General features: G+C 32.5%; 1 protein-coding gene across 2 annotated transcripts in view; it reads right to left on the bottom strand.

The window, feature by feature from the left end:
• Positions 1 to 6,097: 6,097 nt before the first annotated feature.
• Positions 6,098 to 17,498, bottom strand: part of LOC136968670 (WD repeat-containing protein 47-like) — a 48,779-nt gene continuing 37,378 nt past the window's right edge. For both annotated transcript variants that reach the window (XM_067262669.1, XM_067262670.1), the window contains exon 7: positions 6,098 to 6,759. In XM_067262669.1, coding sequence (XP_067118770.1) covers positions 6,614 to 6,759 — 146 coding nt within the window. In that variant the 3' untranslated portion in view covers positions 6,098 to 6,613. The remainder of the gene's footprint in view (positions 6,760 to 17,498) is intronic.

A 17,498-nucleotide genomic window follows, 5' to 3' on the forward strand; every position in this document is an offset into this window, starting at 1 on the left:
AAGTCATCGTTATTCGGTGCAGAAACTCGCCAAACACTCAAAATAAATATCATTTTAACGTGCAGTAAATGTGTAACTTGTACTGTACGTCGATTGATTAAACAGAATTAAATATATACCGGAATATAAATTATCTTTACGTCAAATATTCTATAAACGTCATAGTGTATTATCACCCCGATCCCTCTCCAGTAGTAGTAGTAGTAGGGCCCTGGTCGCGCGCTCCGAGATCACGTGCCCTCGATACATGCCCCTCTTCCCTCCATATGTGGACAAGAGTAGCCCACTCTAAATTTAAGTTAGACAATGATATTACGTACAGTACTTCATACACTCGACGCTACGAGTGTGCAGTTAGGGCCTCGTATCTTTACGTCATTACTAAGCGGAAGAATAGGGCCTCATACGTGATACTTCGAGACCACAACAGGTGTAAATCGGGTCTCGAACAGGCACGGATAATATAAATTTCGGCCCTTTCGCCAATAAATTCGAATTGGTGGGCCACCCTGGGCCTTTTAATTAAACATAAATCTTATCGTAGGACCCCAGGAGGGCCTTGCATTTACTAATGCCTCGAAAACATTTGTTACAAATTATTCCATTGCATATTAAGAAGGAAAAAAACCTTTAATATTTAGTTATTTAGAAAATAAAATAAATTTTTTTAATGCTGGGGCCTTCAAAAAGACTGGCGACCCGAGCAGTGCCGCGAATTTACACGTTTACGGGTCCTAGGCAAACCGGTAAACTTTGGCCCTTTCTTTGGTGGGTTATAATAATGATGAACTTAAAATTAATTATTTGTTGAAAGAATTAGAGCCCTCTAAAATTACAGGCTCGAGGCAAGTGCCTCAAACAGCAATGCACCCAACATCTGAAAGGCCTAGCTCATACAACTCCTATTGAATGTACGGTATTGTCTATGCATTTCTGGACTAATATATTTGGTCGATAGTATTTATAGGGCTATAAGTAACACGTAACATAACCTAAATTCATCCACTACAAGCTAATTTTCTATTAGATCCATGTTACGCCAATAAATGAACTTGTAAAGATCTCGTTACCATGCAATTTTATGCCAAAATATATTATCCGGGCTAAGCTAAACGTAACTTTTACCGGACAAAAACCCCCCTTTACAGGCCTACGATCGGCATTACGCCCATAAATCATACACGCTTAACCTATTTAATGACGATACACGAGTCTATGGCACCTCCGAGTTTATTTTACGGTGACGTAAAACTATGCAACAACTCACAGAACACACAAATTAGTAACCGTTACGTAAATGAAGACGTTAGCGCACAGGATTTTTGTAACTAAACCATTTTCTTCTCAGTTAGCCATCCCCCATTATAAGAGAAGACAATGCAATATCTCGTTATCTCGTACCCAAAAAATAATCTTCCATTATTAAAATCTATACGTTCCTTCGTCATTAAACGCGTATCAACGATCTAAACATACGTATTATCCGGTTTCTTTTATGCAAATGGACGGTTGCATAATGGAATTTTGTAGATAAGTAACGAGCAATTTTAATTCTATGTTATGAAATGTTTGGCCAAGTTCCCTATCAGCGAAACTTCCACTCCATAGAATAAACTGACGTTCTTCACGGATCAGGGAACCAAGAATGGCAAACAATGAATTGCAAATCCTCACTTAATGCAAAATTTTAGTCATTTTCGCACCATTAAATTACTTTATTAAATTTCACAAATTCATTTATATATATATATATATATATATATATAGGAAAAAATATATATATATAGGCCTATGATTAAAAATCTCAGCTGGTAGGATAGTTACCATAGGAGCAGACTGATTCTATTAATGTCAATACGTGTGAAAGCAACTGACTTTTTATATAAAGAGAGGAATCTCTAGAGATTTAATACGCCATTTTTAAAAAGTAATATTATTATTAAAAACATAATACCGAGCCGCGTACAATTCAAAAATTGCCCGTGCTTTGTAATGGTTGCCGAGTTCTTCGCCCTGTCTAATTACAAACATACGTAACATTCGTTAAACCAAGAACTATAACCGAACAGAGATTGCTTGTAAACATGGCGCAGATGTTCCTGTCAATTAAATACGTCACTTCGTGAAGTTTTTATTGGACTACTATAATTTTATTTGTAACGATCGATGGAGACGTTCTTTCAATTCGGTTAGAGAAGGAAGCCGAAGAATAAAAGAAGAAAAATAGGAAGGAAGATGGCCGAACGAAATTGCTAGAGATTTTAACGTTCCGTTTCGATATATACGAGCCCTATAAATATACTTAGGCCTGTTCGGTTGATTTCTTCCTCCAGTTGACTCATAACTGGGTCATGAGGCAGACTGGCATTCTCTATGTTCCCCTCTCGTCCTTGACCATCCCTCTAGAGAAAGGGAACTTTGCCCCTTCTTCACAATGTCCTCGTTGTATACGTTGTAAATTGATAGACGTATTTTTTTTTTTTTTTTAAACTGTAAAATTCCCTATCGCGTCTACACTTCAGCATTGCCCCCCGCCGAAAAAAAACGAGAAGATCGACACTCGATAGATGATAATTTACTTAATGAGGATATTAACATGTAGATATTGGTAAGGATAATCTTCTTATATGGCGATATTAAGGCACTCATAACACTGCCGAAGGTATGGACGAGACGAGAGGATGTCGAGGCGAATCTATTTATTGAACTAATCGATTTGGCTGAGTTAGAACCTAATTAGTTTCATCGAAATTTGTGATTTCTGTTTGTTTACCGAGCTGGTATTTAGTGGCAGCCATTTTTTTTCCCCTCCGCTAAACTATAGGATGATGAGAGGTCCGCAATGGAATAAATGTATTTTATTGGCGATCTTCTGGTGTAGTTAGAAAAGCTTTGGCATTAACAGAAATTAGACTTTTAATAACTTGTTAAAACGTTTAAAGTTAAAGAATTTTGGAAAAAAAATAACATTTTTAAAACTAAATCGATGCTAAGCACGCCAAGCAATTTTCGAAAAGTTTAAAAATATGTAAATGGAGTCTGTTGTTGATTACATTTTGCCGCATTTTTAACGCGTAGACGAATAATTTTACTGTATAAACTTATGTAAAGCCGATTTCGAGCGTGTATTAAAAAGATAAAATCGACTCCCCACACGTAAAGATGGGTGCATCCCGTTGATATCGCCATGACGACAACGTGGACGAGTGAACCGCCAGATGTACTTTACATTTTCTTGATTCCACTGTTTCGTGTCTTTCCTCACGTCGATGCGTGGTTTTCTTCAGACGTCTTCCCTTAAGGGCCCGTCTAATTAGGGTGTAATATCGGTTACGTAGAGCACGTGGGGCAAAAACACGCCCCCTCTTTACGGTCAATACGATCAATGTTAAGCGTTAAAGAGGAGATGCGGATCGCCAGCAGCCACGTGATCTCATTTCGAACTTCCTCATCACAAACCTTCCTTTCCCAGACGTCTGAATTTCGTATGCATTTAACGGATATATATAAAAGTTAGTCATCACGTCACACGAAAAGGAAAACGAACGTTACTTAATTTATATCCATTAATTTAAATTTGTCGATTTTTAAAGGAGTCAAAGACATTTTTATGGACTAACAACAACGATCGAAAGACATTACGAGCTCGTTCTACTTTGGAAAATGGGATAAAAATCTCTTTCTCTCTCGTATCTAACGTCATCTTTCTGTTCGGCACGCGCGAACCGTTCTTCCCCCCCTCCGTCCTGTTGTCAAGGCAACAAAACTATAGCCTTCAGGCGTCACGGTTTCTTTTCACAGAGCTACCAACGCCTAATTGAACACCACCTAAGGTTTGGAGGAAGAACCGTTCGCCAGATTCGATAATTGGACTTGTAGTTTAATTTCGAAAGCTTTACGTCTCATTGGAGCGTCACAAAGGAGCATTATGTCGTCCTCCTGTGACGTGTGAACTACGCTGTCGCGTCTAACAAAAAGTTGGCGATTAACAGATGGTGCGGACGTCCGACTGTCAGATAAACCTTCTCCAATCGAAATAACTGTAAATCTCTCCACACAACCGACAACCTATCGTGACACAATACACACACGCAACGTGTCACACTACCTCACCTGTTGGCGCCACATAAAGTTACCTAAAAGTATTAACGCCGCTTTAATCGTATAAATATTTAACCCACGGATCGAACGTTACGATCGATACAAAAATGGGGTGCAATTTGAATATACCGAGAGTCGCATCTTACACGTAACCCAGATTAGACTAGGAGCAGCAGCAGCAGTAACAATAAGATTCTGCCCAGTATGATAAACCATTAAGAAGACTGATGCGGTTTCTACATCGTTTATATCTGTAGTTTTGATCTGCATCAATCTTTTAGATAGAAATTCGAGGGATGAAAGTGTATTAGATATCGACTCTCCGCACAGAGAAGTCATTGTAGTGAACTGTTTTATGATCGAGATGCTTTGTTCTGTCGTCAAACGGAATTTATGTTCTTCAAACACTCGAAACTTGATGGAGAATCGATGAATGGGTTGATGCGACACCACAAAAATATCTCCCCCCCTCTTATTACCTGAATAAATAAGATTATCGCGGATATTTTCCTATCTTCGTCCCTAAAAGCGATGCCATATTTACATCTTAACACTTCAAAAACCTCTTCTTTGCAATATGCAAAGAGGGTGATTTTGAGTTCCTTTTTTTTAAACTAATCAAACGGCTCGATTTAACTACATCCTGCTTACATAAATTCAGAATCTTTTTCTTTTTTTAAATTCTTATTCTTATAATTTACATCTTAAAATATTTTACGATACATTTTAATTGCTTCGAGTCGATACACCTAACTTATTAGTCAGCTCTTTAATGCGTGCAGAATAGGATTAGGTCAACAAGTACTCGTGTACTCGTTTGTACAGGGAATGCACAGGAGGCCCAACACTCTCTTCGACTACACAACTTCATAGAGGATAAGAAACGTCCCCTACTTTTGTACTAAAGCGGAGACGTTTCGTGTAAGGATACCCTTACAATACAAAGACACTTCACAGTATTATATAAATTTTTCAATTATGGATTCAAATACGCACGAATCCACAAATTTGGGTTAGGAGCAATGCGTTGGAACCATTATATTTTTGTGATCCGCCCTACATCTGTGTAACGAGACTTATAAAGATACCCCGTAGAGAGACTGCACTTGAAGGATCCACCATTCATTTTCGTGCAATAAGGTGATCCTTATTTAAAAATATATATATATCATTACGGTGCGGAAGGATTCACACAGTATTAAGATTTTCAACTGTGGATTCGTACGTAGAAATTTAGGTTAGGAGCAAAGCGTTGGATCCACCATATTTGGAAATCATTTTAGTTAACACCCGAATATAAAGGCGTGAAAGGAATTTCTGTGAGCGGGAAAAGGCGGCATTTCTCTTACGACGTTTGTCAACACGTGTTTATTTTGGCAAAGGATTCCGATGATCTAATCCACACATCTCGTGTTCTTTGAGAGAATGTTCTCATGCCGAGAACAATATTATTGGCAGTGAAGGGTGAAATTCGACCTTTGAGGTACTTGACCTAACATTCTTTCGTCATCTAGGTCACACAAAGTAACCCAAACATTCGTAGGAAAGAAGACACGACACAAATATTTTGGCACCGATCCAGCTCATTAAGTGACGAAAACAATTTCGATATTAATTATATCGTGGTATAGAACCAGTTATATTATTATTTTGGATTGAAAAAAAAGGCCTAAGATCTTAACAACTAACTTGTCAAATGGCCCAATATGCCCTACGGCAACTTAACATCCTTATCGGACCCGTTAGGTATGGCAGATAGGACGTGCTTTTTATTTTCTTCTTTTTTTCTCTTTCTTTCTTCGCAGATAACTTTCTAAAAGTTGACTTTTCGATAAATTCTATTTTTGTAAGTGATTTTTTTATTTTTTATATAAAAAATTTTTTTTATATTAAATTATAGAATTAACGTGCCGTACTTATATTGTCGCCATCTGTTATCGATTATAATAACTAATGCATATGTTACTGAATTAATAAATGTCAATACACAAAGCAATTTTAGTAATGGTAATTTAATTAATCGTATAAAATGTATATACAATCATTTTAATGCTTATAAAAATAATTATAATTAATTATGTTGGCTGCTAGTGAACATCTGTTAACCTTTAAGTGCATTAACAAATGTACAAGAATGAAAAATTGCTGCAAAATTTAATAAAATTGATAAAATACTTTCATATTAAATGACCAAATTATCTGTCATTTGTTTATATTGATATAATTCAATTGGGCTTGCTTTTATTTATTTTTTTTTTTAGTAAAAAAAAAAAATCTAAATTCTAAATATATGTGTGTATAAATATAACATTTGGAATGCTTTAGTAGAGTTTAAGAATTTTTTATGGTTTTTTTTTTGCATATATACAAGTACAATTTAGTGTGTGAAAAGCTCTGTAAGTTCTTTGATGTCGCATTTAATTTTTTTCTGGCCAATAGCGAAGAGTTACCTGCCGTGGCGTGGTTTGTGGAGACGGTCCCGTAAGGTCGCAAAATCCGGCGAGGAATCTCTCTACTTGGGAGGCAGCGCCCAGAGTGTAACGGTTTTATCGGCACTGGTCGACACAAAAGTGAAATCTTGCGGATGCCATCTCCCCTGTATCACTTTATCTCTGTGCTCTGCGACGACTACGCTCGGAAGAGGCTGTGTCAAGTCTCCTGATAGGAAAAAATTAAATAAATAAATAAACTCAAATGAAATGATTTTTATACAGTATAAAGATATATACAAATATAAGAAATGTTTAATGTTCTGAAATAAAACTGTATTTATAATATTAAATATATAAATAATAAATGAGAAATATTTTACAATTGTATTTGGAAACAAAAGCAAAAGAAAAGAAGGAAAAAAAAAAATCACTTATTTTTTTGTAAAAAATTCCATTTATATTTATTCACAGGTGATTTATTTCCTATAGTAAATGTCAGTTTGAATAAAGAGTTGAGAGATGGCAATGCAAACTTGTCAACAGTATAAAGTGTTACCGGCCAAATGACTGTACGCGGACAAACAGATATATATGCATTTGCCATAGAACTAGTAATAATCCAATAATCTATCTAAATCTAAAAAGAAATGGACTAAGAAAAAAGTAAGATAAAACAATAGAAACTTTACAGCATCACATAAAATTTTGACAAATGTTTCGAGATTATAAGCTACGCTCTTCAATGTCACTTCAACACTACAAAATCAATGTCTCTTACAAGTATTTTCCCTTGGCTTGTTTCAAATTTCTTGTTGAAGCAGCAGCCGCAACAAAAGCTATTTTTATACTGACAACCGTATATTTTTATATTTTATATAGTTTTAACTTTCAATCAAGTAGCAAATTTTTAAAAAAATCTATATCTTTTAAAATTTATGACATTTAAAAGCCTTTATAGGGAGTTTAATTTGTAGAACATTTAAAATAAAACTAACTAAAAAGGAAGAAACATTTAATTTCTCTCTACTTGACGAGAACATATTTAGCATCTCTGATAAGTTTAATATTAGATATTATGTTTCTGTAGTGATATAATCAAGAAGGAAAAAAAATCCAAGCCAGATGTTACAAATTTATTCTTCTCTTTCTGAGTGCATTTCACTTGTCAAATCAATCCAAATTACTCGATACTAACAGAGTTTGTGGCCGGAAATCGCCATAAAATCCGGACGAAATGTCTTAAATTTTCTGTTAGAACTTAACGGAAAATCTATTTATTTTATAAGAACCGGATAAATTTCAATTTTAAGTATAAATATTTATTAAAACCGACGGCAGAGTCGACTTTCGAACGAAATTACGAATATAATTTTATCGTCTTACCATGTGTATATACTAATTATTATAATTATTTCTGACGAAATGGCTCGGCATATTTCTCATTAATTATATTCGCTTCGTATGTGCTGGTAATTGGCATTGCAAAGTGTGGATCTAACCAATTATTTACTAATGCTATGCCACTATTGTATGTAGTTAATATAATTACATAGTATCTTTCTAATTGCTCAATAATAATTATAAATCCATTGTTCGTATTTCTCTCGGTTTTTATGATCCGAAAACTCAATTTAAATTAACAAATTTCATTTAAATACTTTCTAATTATGGTAACACCATTATATTTCGAAGAAATTTGGATAGAGAAATTCTATTATGAAATATAAAATTTTTATGACGACGTAATTTCAAAAATTAACGAATGGTTTTTAATATAAATCTATAATTCATAAACTGGCAAACAAACAGAAATTTTAATTAGAACTGATTAATGAATAAAGCATTTAACTAGTAAAGACAAGCTCTTCGTGCAATCCCAAAACAGTTTAAGGGTTATTCTTAAGGAAGAGAGTGCCATCACAATGATCAGTTTATAAATCACCCGACGATTAGTCTACGGAACATCCTACAAAGACGTTTCTTATGACTATCGAGTTTAAGAAGTTTCTTTAAACTGATCTACAAATAAGACTTTTCCGTAGGATTTGTTACAAATGAAGTTTTTACCGCTAGGTCTAATCAGCTTTTAAGCTTTCATTTCACAAATATTAAAAATATACACAGATATGTCTTACTATTTTTCACTTTTCCGCAGAGAATGTTGCTATTATATATAATATATATACAGGTAACCCCCGTATAACACGGCACTTCTATAGCACGGATTCACTCTAACACGGTTCAAGAATTGAGAACATCCCCCGTATAACACGGGTTCACTCTAACACGGTTCGGGAATTAGGTAAAACGCTTGTATGGTACAACATGAAATGTAATAAAAACTGTTACCAGTTGATGATGCTCGTGCTGAGATCATCATATAGGATGAATAATCCTCTGGTAAAATATTTACTTAAATAATAAATAAGTATTTTACCCATGAAAAAAATCTACTATATAAAGCTGAAAAACCGGATTCTATCACTGTATCCCAAAAATGGCCACTAGGGGCGCCCCTAGCTAGTATTTAAATTAATTTAAATTAATAATATAAATTATTTTATATTTTTACATTATAATATTCAGTATATTATTATTTTTATTTGTAATTTTGTATGCCCCGATGCCTGCCTGCATCGGGCCTTTCGACTTGTAAATAATAAATCCGATTTAAAGAAGGATTTAACAGCATGTTTTTTAATTTTTGGAACCCAACCCCCCTTTTCGCACTAGTTCTTTGTTTCGTATAACACGGATTCGCATAACACCGCAATTTTTTGGAACGTAATTCCCGTGTTTACGGGGGTTACCTGTATCATGTAGGCCTTCGTGAAAAAGGCTATCAGGTCATTTGGCTTAGGCCACAGCTGTATGCTCAAAAATTTAGCCTTTTATACAAAAAAAAAATATATGCCGTAAATTAGACAACTTAAAATAATCAGAATTCGGCATATCCTTGGTAGCTTTCTGGTTTGTTAATAGTTTTCTTTCTATCCGAATACATCATCTTTTTTTTCTTTTTTTTTATACATACAATACATACTCAATGCTATAAAGTTAGAAATTATAAAGATAGACAAAACTGTCATAAATTAAATCAAAACCAAGAAAATCAAATTCCTTGATCATACTTTAAGACATAACTCATCACAGAAAGTTTTCTTGGTAAGGAAAATGGAAGATAACAGAATATGAAGAAAAAGAACATCTAGATGATTTGATAATGTGAAAGAATGGACTTGACTTTTCTTTTTCTGTACAAGGCTGGCCAAAAATAGAAGTTCGTAGAAGTAAACCTTCTGCACAGGGAGGGATAAGCATTACTAACCGATTGATTGATATATTGAACAAGTCTTATATCATAACAATTCTTACAATCAACAACACTACATCTATATAAAACAGAAATTCACAGCTACTGCTACTAAAAGTATGCTTTAGTTATGATTCTTCTGAACTATGCCGGATCTAATTTTAAGTCTAAATAAGATTTAAAAGAAACTTGCGTTAATATTTTGTATTTCTCTATTTAATCCAACAGTCCATCTTTTGTTAAATTTCAAGTTTTCGTAATTAAAAAGAGAATTTTCTTAGAAAAGTTCCTAAAGAAAAAGGGATTTAATTAAAAATTTTAATGTGTGAAAACTTTAGTTAATCATTATGAAGCAAATTTGACTGCATATTTTCAAATTGCAGACCTAAAAATTCCCACCTTCACAGTGGCGTAGTGAACATAACTGGCACTCGACACTTTATTGGCGCACCCCTTCCTCTCCCCTCCACCAGAAACACATATAGTTTGTCTTGGAGACCATTTGGGTGCCCCTCTGTGAGTGGCACCCGGTGCATGATACACCCCCATGCATCCCCCTCGCTACGCTACTGCACCTTCATCTGTCTATCATTCCTTGATCTTGATAATGGAGTTAGATAGACAAAAAGAGAACAGGTATAGAAAGTTTAGGGACCAAAGGCTCTGATTAACCATGTACGAACTTCTGGTCTGGACTGGAAGTATGCTATTTTTTAAATTAATATATGATTAAAAATTATTATTATTAATTTAATAGTCCAAAACAATGAGAAGGGGGGTCAGTTTTTGATCCCTTCTTCATTAATTCAAAAGCATCCCTTAGGTCAATAAATCCTAAATTAAATAGCTAACAAATGTTCTTCATATTTCTTTCAGCTTGAAATCATTTTCTTGTGTATAAAACATATTTAAAAGTTAAAATAATTAATCTCAAAAGCATTCGTTTGCTATCTAGACTTAGTTTACTTCTTAGTTTCTATCTAGACTTAGTTTACTTTTAAATCAAACAAAACACTTAAGGAATGTTAGAAAGAATGAGCACTATCAAGATAATAAACAATTCTTAAAAGTTAATAAATCATTTATCACAATTAAAGTATAAATATAATTATTCTTTATTTAATAATTACAGTCATTCTTTGTTTTGATGTTACAATTACGAAGGGCAGCAAACACGAAAGATAATCGTAAAATAGCAAATGTATCGCTAACTTGCAATATTATTCTTTTGATAATCAAACAATTATTGAAATATTCTAAATTTTGGCAAGCTTCGATTACTTTGCAGAAAACTGAAACGTTCTAAGAGTTATCGCAAGTATTCTGTTTGCCATTCTCTGCTGTTTACAGAAACACATTACCAACACATTTTGATTAATTCTATAATAGGCTATTATCTACTTGTCATTATATATATGGTGTAATTATATAATTACGCAAATCTCATTATATAATTCATTTAATTGTTATTTACAGTAATTATGTAAAAACTAGTTTGTAATGTAACAGCTGATTCAATTTCACTTGAAACAAGTCTACAATGATTTAATGACATTTAAAAATAACATTCCTGACTTATTTAGAAGAAAAAGAATTTTATATAACAATTATGAAGAAAGAAAAAATCTTAATTCAAAAATATATTTAAATTTGTTCAATTCTAGTACCTGATAACTACCGTTGAAGACAGCCACTTATTCTTAATAAATAAACACCCAGAAGCCCGATATTTTGCCTGATATTATGCCAAACGACTGCCGAATTAAACAGGGCTACTTTACGCTATTATTTTTAATTAAATTCTAAATGATTTGGTACCGGCAGAGGTCTAAGTAGTGTACGTACACGTCCGTACAGTAAGCGGGAGATACGAGTTCAAGTCCCGCTCCGGGCAGGTTCTTTTCTTCCGGAATACTCTAAATTATTTATTAAATATTAACTTAATTATAATTACCAAATTTAACAAGAAATGGTGCCTAACACCTCCCTCTAGTACCGAAACATTTAGAATTTAATTAAAAATAACGTCGGAATTTTGAAGCAGAAGCCTGTTCTAATCCATAACTGCGATCTACTGTACTCTGGTAGTAACAAAATTGTTTTGAGAATTAATTTATCGACGCATTAAAAATAATTTATCCTTTTTTAAAATTAGTTATTACATAAAAAAGCTTAATATCATTATAACGCCGCCCTTTATTATTCTTGTCAATATTTTAATTGCAAGACTATTTACAGAAATAAACAAATTATTAAACAATGTTATACAGTTTTAAAATATTCTAATGTCGATGCGATATTATCTCAAGATAACTTAATATCTACAGATTAATTTTATCAATAAATTCGTAAAAAATACTTTACTTACGAAAGGATAATTAAAAGAATAAATATATACATATAATATTGGCTATGAGTAATTGAAACAGAAGTAATTTTGATTTTGTATTCATATGTAAACTCATACAGCTGTTGGATGACATTATCTTTAAAGGAATCTATCTGGTTACCATAGTAACCAATTTAATACATCATTTTCTCCATTATGTTGTTTCATTTGATGCTCTCTATCTAACTAAGCTAACTGTACAGTTAGGAATGTATATTCATCTTATTTATTAATAAGGACAAATTACAGAATGGATAACAGAATAATACAAGCAATGGAGCTACAACCTTTCAGAAGTAACTTTAAACTTTTTCAGTTTCCAATTCTATAACCAAAATAGCACAAGACGAGACTAATATTAAATCAATGGCGTATTAAAATTGTCCTCCTTTATTTATTAAATCAATAGATGTATTCTAACATGCTTTATAATAAAACTTTCTTTTCAGTATACACAGTAGAACCACTATTATCCAAGAACTTACGTTCTTGGATAATAGTAATTCATAAAAGCTGTCCCACGGGTGCATCTAGCGTGTAACTACTGTGATATTTTTAACCTCGATTGTGTCGAGCAAGTAAGTGGCCGACAACGAGATGACTACTTTTTTACTCTGCGGGCATCGAGAGGGCCGTTTTTCCGTGCCTACTGTGGGTTCAATCTGGGCCGCGATGAAGGTGGCCAAGTGGTAAGACAGAGCCTGACAAATCTAGGACAGACTACACATGTAAAATGATGCAGAAGTTACTGCAGAACATTGCAGTGAAGGGAGGAACCACTATAAAACAAAAAACTCTAAAGATCTTATTAGAGAAAGTTTAAAACAATAACAAGTATTACAAAATTATTTGTTTCTGTTAATTTTTATCATTAAAGTACTGCTCTACTCACTACTAACACCGGTTACTATAACTATAACTTCGAACTGAACCTGTTACCGGTGTTCCTTGCGAAAATCGTCTCAGGAGCGTCTCACTAACGAATTCGTTAGTGAGACGCTCCTGAGACGATTTTCGCAAGGAACACCGGTAACAGGTTCGTTTTGAAGTTATAGTTTTATCATTAAATTCAATGGGAGAAAAATCATTTGTATTAAAATATTACTACAGTAATATACAGTAGACCCCCCCTATAACACAAGTTCATATAACACGACAAAAAAATTGCGATCGTGTTCATATAACACGGTAAAACATCATCGCCGACTTGTGTTGCGACAGGATTGGTCGAATCTGGACCAATAGCGGATATTGTACAAACCGTTGAGTTTAAACGAGCATGGGACCTACTAAAAAACATTTATTATTCAACGGCCATAAAAATTATACTTTTATTAATGATGTCTCCAAAGTTAAGTTATTTTTCTGCAAAAAATTCACCGATCAGGAAACATGCGCCAGCCATTCAACAAGCCGCTCCACGACGAAAACATGCTTAAGCAATGGTGTCGTCGAACGGTGCACACTTGGTAAGTAATCCTACAATTTTTTGTTTATAGTATAGTTTATATGGATTATTCCCAAAAAATTATACATGATTTGGAAATGTTGAGTCAAATTAGTCCAGAATCGATTAATTTTATGGAAGAAAACCTTTCAAACAGCCGTAACCCCTAAACTGCACAAGTGCCGGGCTGTGATTGGCTCATGTATTTAAGTGACTCGTACAACACGGATTCATATAACATAGAATGTATCTACCGTATTATAGGCGGGTCTACTGTACACTTTTCTCCTTTAAAAACTATTGTACATATTAGCCATATAATAATGGAAAAAATGTTATTTTTATACACGATTAAATTCACTAGGATATAAAAAGTGGCTTGAAAGTAATACCATATAAATCTTTTAAATTCGTAATGTTTGATTCGAAATGGCCACGGCCATCTATTGTATCCGAGAAGGCATTTATCCGCATAACCTCAGATAATCGAAGTTCTACAGTACGTTTGTACGTACATAGAAAAGGTTTTTACCTGGTACAGAAACGCAATAATTAAGCATCATAAACGCAACTTATAAATTCAATATAAATTATTGTATTATTTCAAATTTAAAATGTCTTCACTTTAAGAAGGATTTTCGGAAAACCTGAATGATAATAAGATTGGATAGACTTTAAAACATTAATAATGTATTTATAATAAAGTATAATTAACAGAAAATATAAAGTTAGGATTTAAATGTTCGGAGTCACGTGGTAAAAAGTGTAACTTCAATTCTAAGTTAATGCAGTATAGCTCTGTTAAATTATTTGTCTTCTAAAATACCTGTAGATATTTTTATAACTGTTTAATTTTAGTGTTTGAACATTTCTCTAAACAATTCCACGAATCTGTTCACAATTTTTATTTCACCTTTTAAGATCAATTTCTTGTCTTATAAATAAAATACATATGCTTTTGGACAGTGGCGTAGTGAGGGGGTGCAAGGGGGTGTATCGTGCACCAGGCGCCACTCACAAAGGGGCGCTCAAATGGTCTCCGAGACAAACTATATGTTTCTGGAGGGGGGTGCCAGTTATGTTCCTCGCCACTGTCACTAAAGTATATCAAGATAAATTCTTTTATCTAGAAGAAGTTTACATCGTTCTGTGTATATACAAATTAAATATAGATTCCTATCAACTTATATAAGTATTCCATCTGTAAACCCATAAATAAATAAAATTTTACGTATATAAAGTTTACCATACGTATAATTTTTTAAATCAATTTTCATGAATAAAGTTCTTTAAGAATGAACTAATATATTAAAAATTAAGACGTTAAAACAAACACAAACCATAATCTAAAAGCATTAGATGAATCTAATTTAATTAAGTTAAACTTAATATTAAAATTATAGGATTAAAAAAAGCCCGTGAATAATTTTTAGAGATATTTAAGGTAATAACAATTTTTAAAAACTGCTCAATTTAAAGTAAATATTCAAAAATATTTCTAAGTAGAGTATGTTCGAATGGATCTGCAATGACCTCTTGCTAAGTTTGACTAATTGTGTGTGGGAATGTTCACACTAGCAGAGTTATATAAATAAAGAAAAGCAAGTTGAAAAGAATTAAAAACAAATTCAACATGTTTTTAAAAACTGATCCAAGATTTCTTTTTATTTTTGGCTGTAACATTTTGCAGAAAAATAAATAAAATTGGTTTGGAATAGCAAGTGTGTGCTGTATACTAACTGTATCTGCTTTAACAATTAAATAAACTTAGAATTCTTATTAATATTTTAACAACTCTTACAATTACGTGGCAATGATTTCATAACAAATATGAAATATTAAAACTTATATAAAATAAAAACTGGAGCAGAGTTACATTACAGACAATCACTTGACACAAATGAACCCCACAAAGCCCCTTCGGATTTTTCTTGTAGGGCTTCTAGACGACCGAGGTTGTCCCAACTCTTCTTACACAATTTATAGACATATACGTGATTATAAAGTTTAAATCAGAAGACTAAATAAAGAATTTAAATGTGCAGCTGTGTTCTGAGCAAAGTTGTTGCTAAGAAAGATCAAGAACTGTTTTAAACTATACAGTAATTCTTTTATAAATCTAAAATTTCCAGCTATCAATTCTAGATACTAATCTCTGTTTGATGTGCTAAACATGACATTAACTTCACTTGTCATAATAAAAAAAATTCTAATTTTAATTAGATTTTGTGTTTCTTTATGTATGGATCAGTGTTTCGTAACCACAATGCATGCCTTTTACTTCCCTTTATTATTTCCATATATAGAGGAGAGGAAGCAGGCAAACAACCTGGGAAAGAATTTTAACTCGTTTTAATAGACTTTAAATAAGTTTAAAGAAATACAAAACAACATAATAACCACGGGAAAGGACACCCAGTCTCGCTAAAATTTAAAACGAGTAATCGTAAAGTCTCTCTAATCACTAAAATGGAGTACAAATGACAAGCCTTTGTAAATAATGCCAAACCTATGAATGTTTCATACTGAATTTTATAGCAAATTGTAGAAATATGATTAAATATCTTCCTTTATAAATACACGCAATCAAAATGAAAATTTACTGTTATTATTAATGATAAAAATTTCAGAAATTAAACGTTCCCAAACACGATAAAGTACAAAAAACATAGTGTAATAAAACATAATTTTCTTGTAATTCGAATTTCGATTGTTATTCCTCAAAGTTTGAATAAAATGTTATATCCCAATTTCTTTTCATATATAAATATAAAATTTAGATATTATAGAAGATAATCTTACAAATATATTAAAAGTTTCCTTCTGTAACATTTAAAATAATTACTATTTTAATTAATAAACTAAACCAAGGACAATAAAGTAGTCATCCCCCCAATGTTCTTTAATCCATAATTCATTTTTGGATATCTGTCTTGATCTTTAGCATAGTACTTTATAAGACTGACCTTAACTAAACCATATCCATCTCCCAGAACACAAGAATGGCTAGTAATATCTGAATAACCAGTTTTGACAATGGCTCGTGACCTCGTTACCTTGTAAATGCTCTATCAAAAGAATGCAGTTTATAACTGCTTTGTCATATAATGTTAAATGAAGTAGATATCAAGAATGGAGAGAGAATAACATCTCAAATATCTCTCGAAGATTAAAGACGTCAGTCCTACAGTGTATATTAACCATTTACTCGTGTATAAATGGCTAATTTTAATGAAGTTGGCGGAAAAGTAAATATTTATCGTAAACTTAATACTTTGATTAAAAAACATTAATTTAGTAATTTGGAGGCTCTAATTAATTCACTTGCGTAATATATCGGATGTACGATACAATGTTATACGTTCCTGAAATTATTATATATAATTACAAACAATTTTTAAGAAATTTGGAGAAATTCTATTCGAAATACTATATTATTTTAATATAACTTAATATATACATTGATTATATTTTATAAAGCTAAATTTGATTTTTGTTACTGTTAAACATACATATAATATATAATGAAGATAATGATTTAAATTATAAAGTTAAAATCTGTGTTTAGTATATTATTTTCATTATCTCTGTAACATATCTAATTAAAAAACACGTTACTCTTCTTATTTTATAACAAGAAATTCAGTTAAAATTTAAGGTTAATGTTACATATGGTTCCAAAATGGCAACTGGTCTCTGATTCCTGCAAATAGAAGAAAGGAAACAGTGGGATGCACGTTCTAACTTAACCTACCCTATTCTAATAAATTACCATAATTATTACCAACAAAATTATTAGAATAGGTTAGGTTAGGT

The sequence above is a fragment of the Centruroides vittatus genome, unplaced genomic scaffold (assembly GCF_030686945.1).
Source record: "Centruroides vittatus isolate TY-2023 unplaced genomic scaffold, ASM3068694v2 contig_1506, whole genome shotgun sequence".
Classification (NCBI taxonomy): Eukaryota; Metazoa; Arthropoda; class Arachnida; order Scorpiones; family Buthidae; genus Centruroides; species Centruroides vittatus.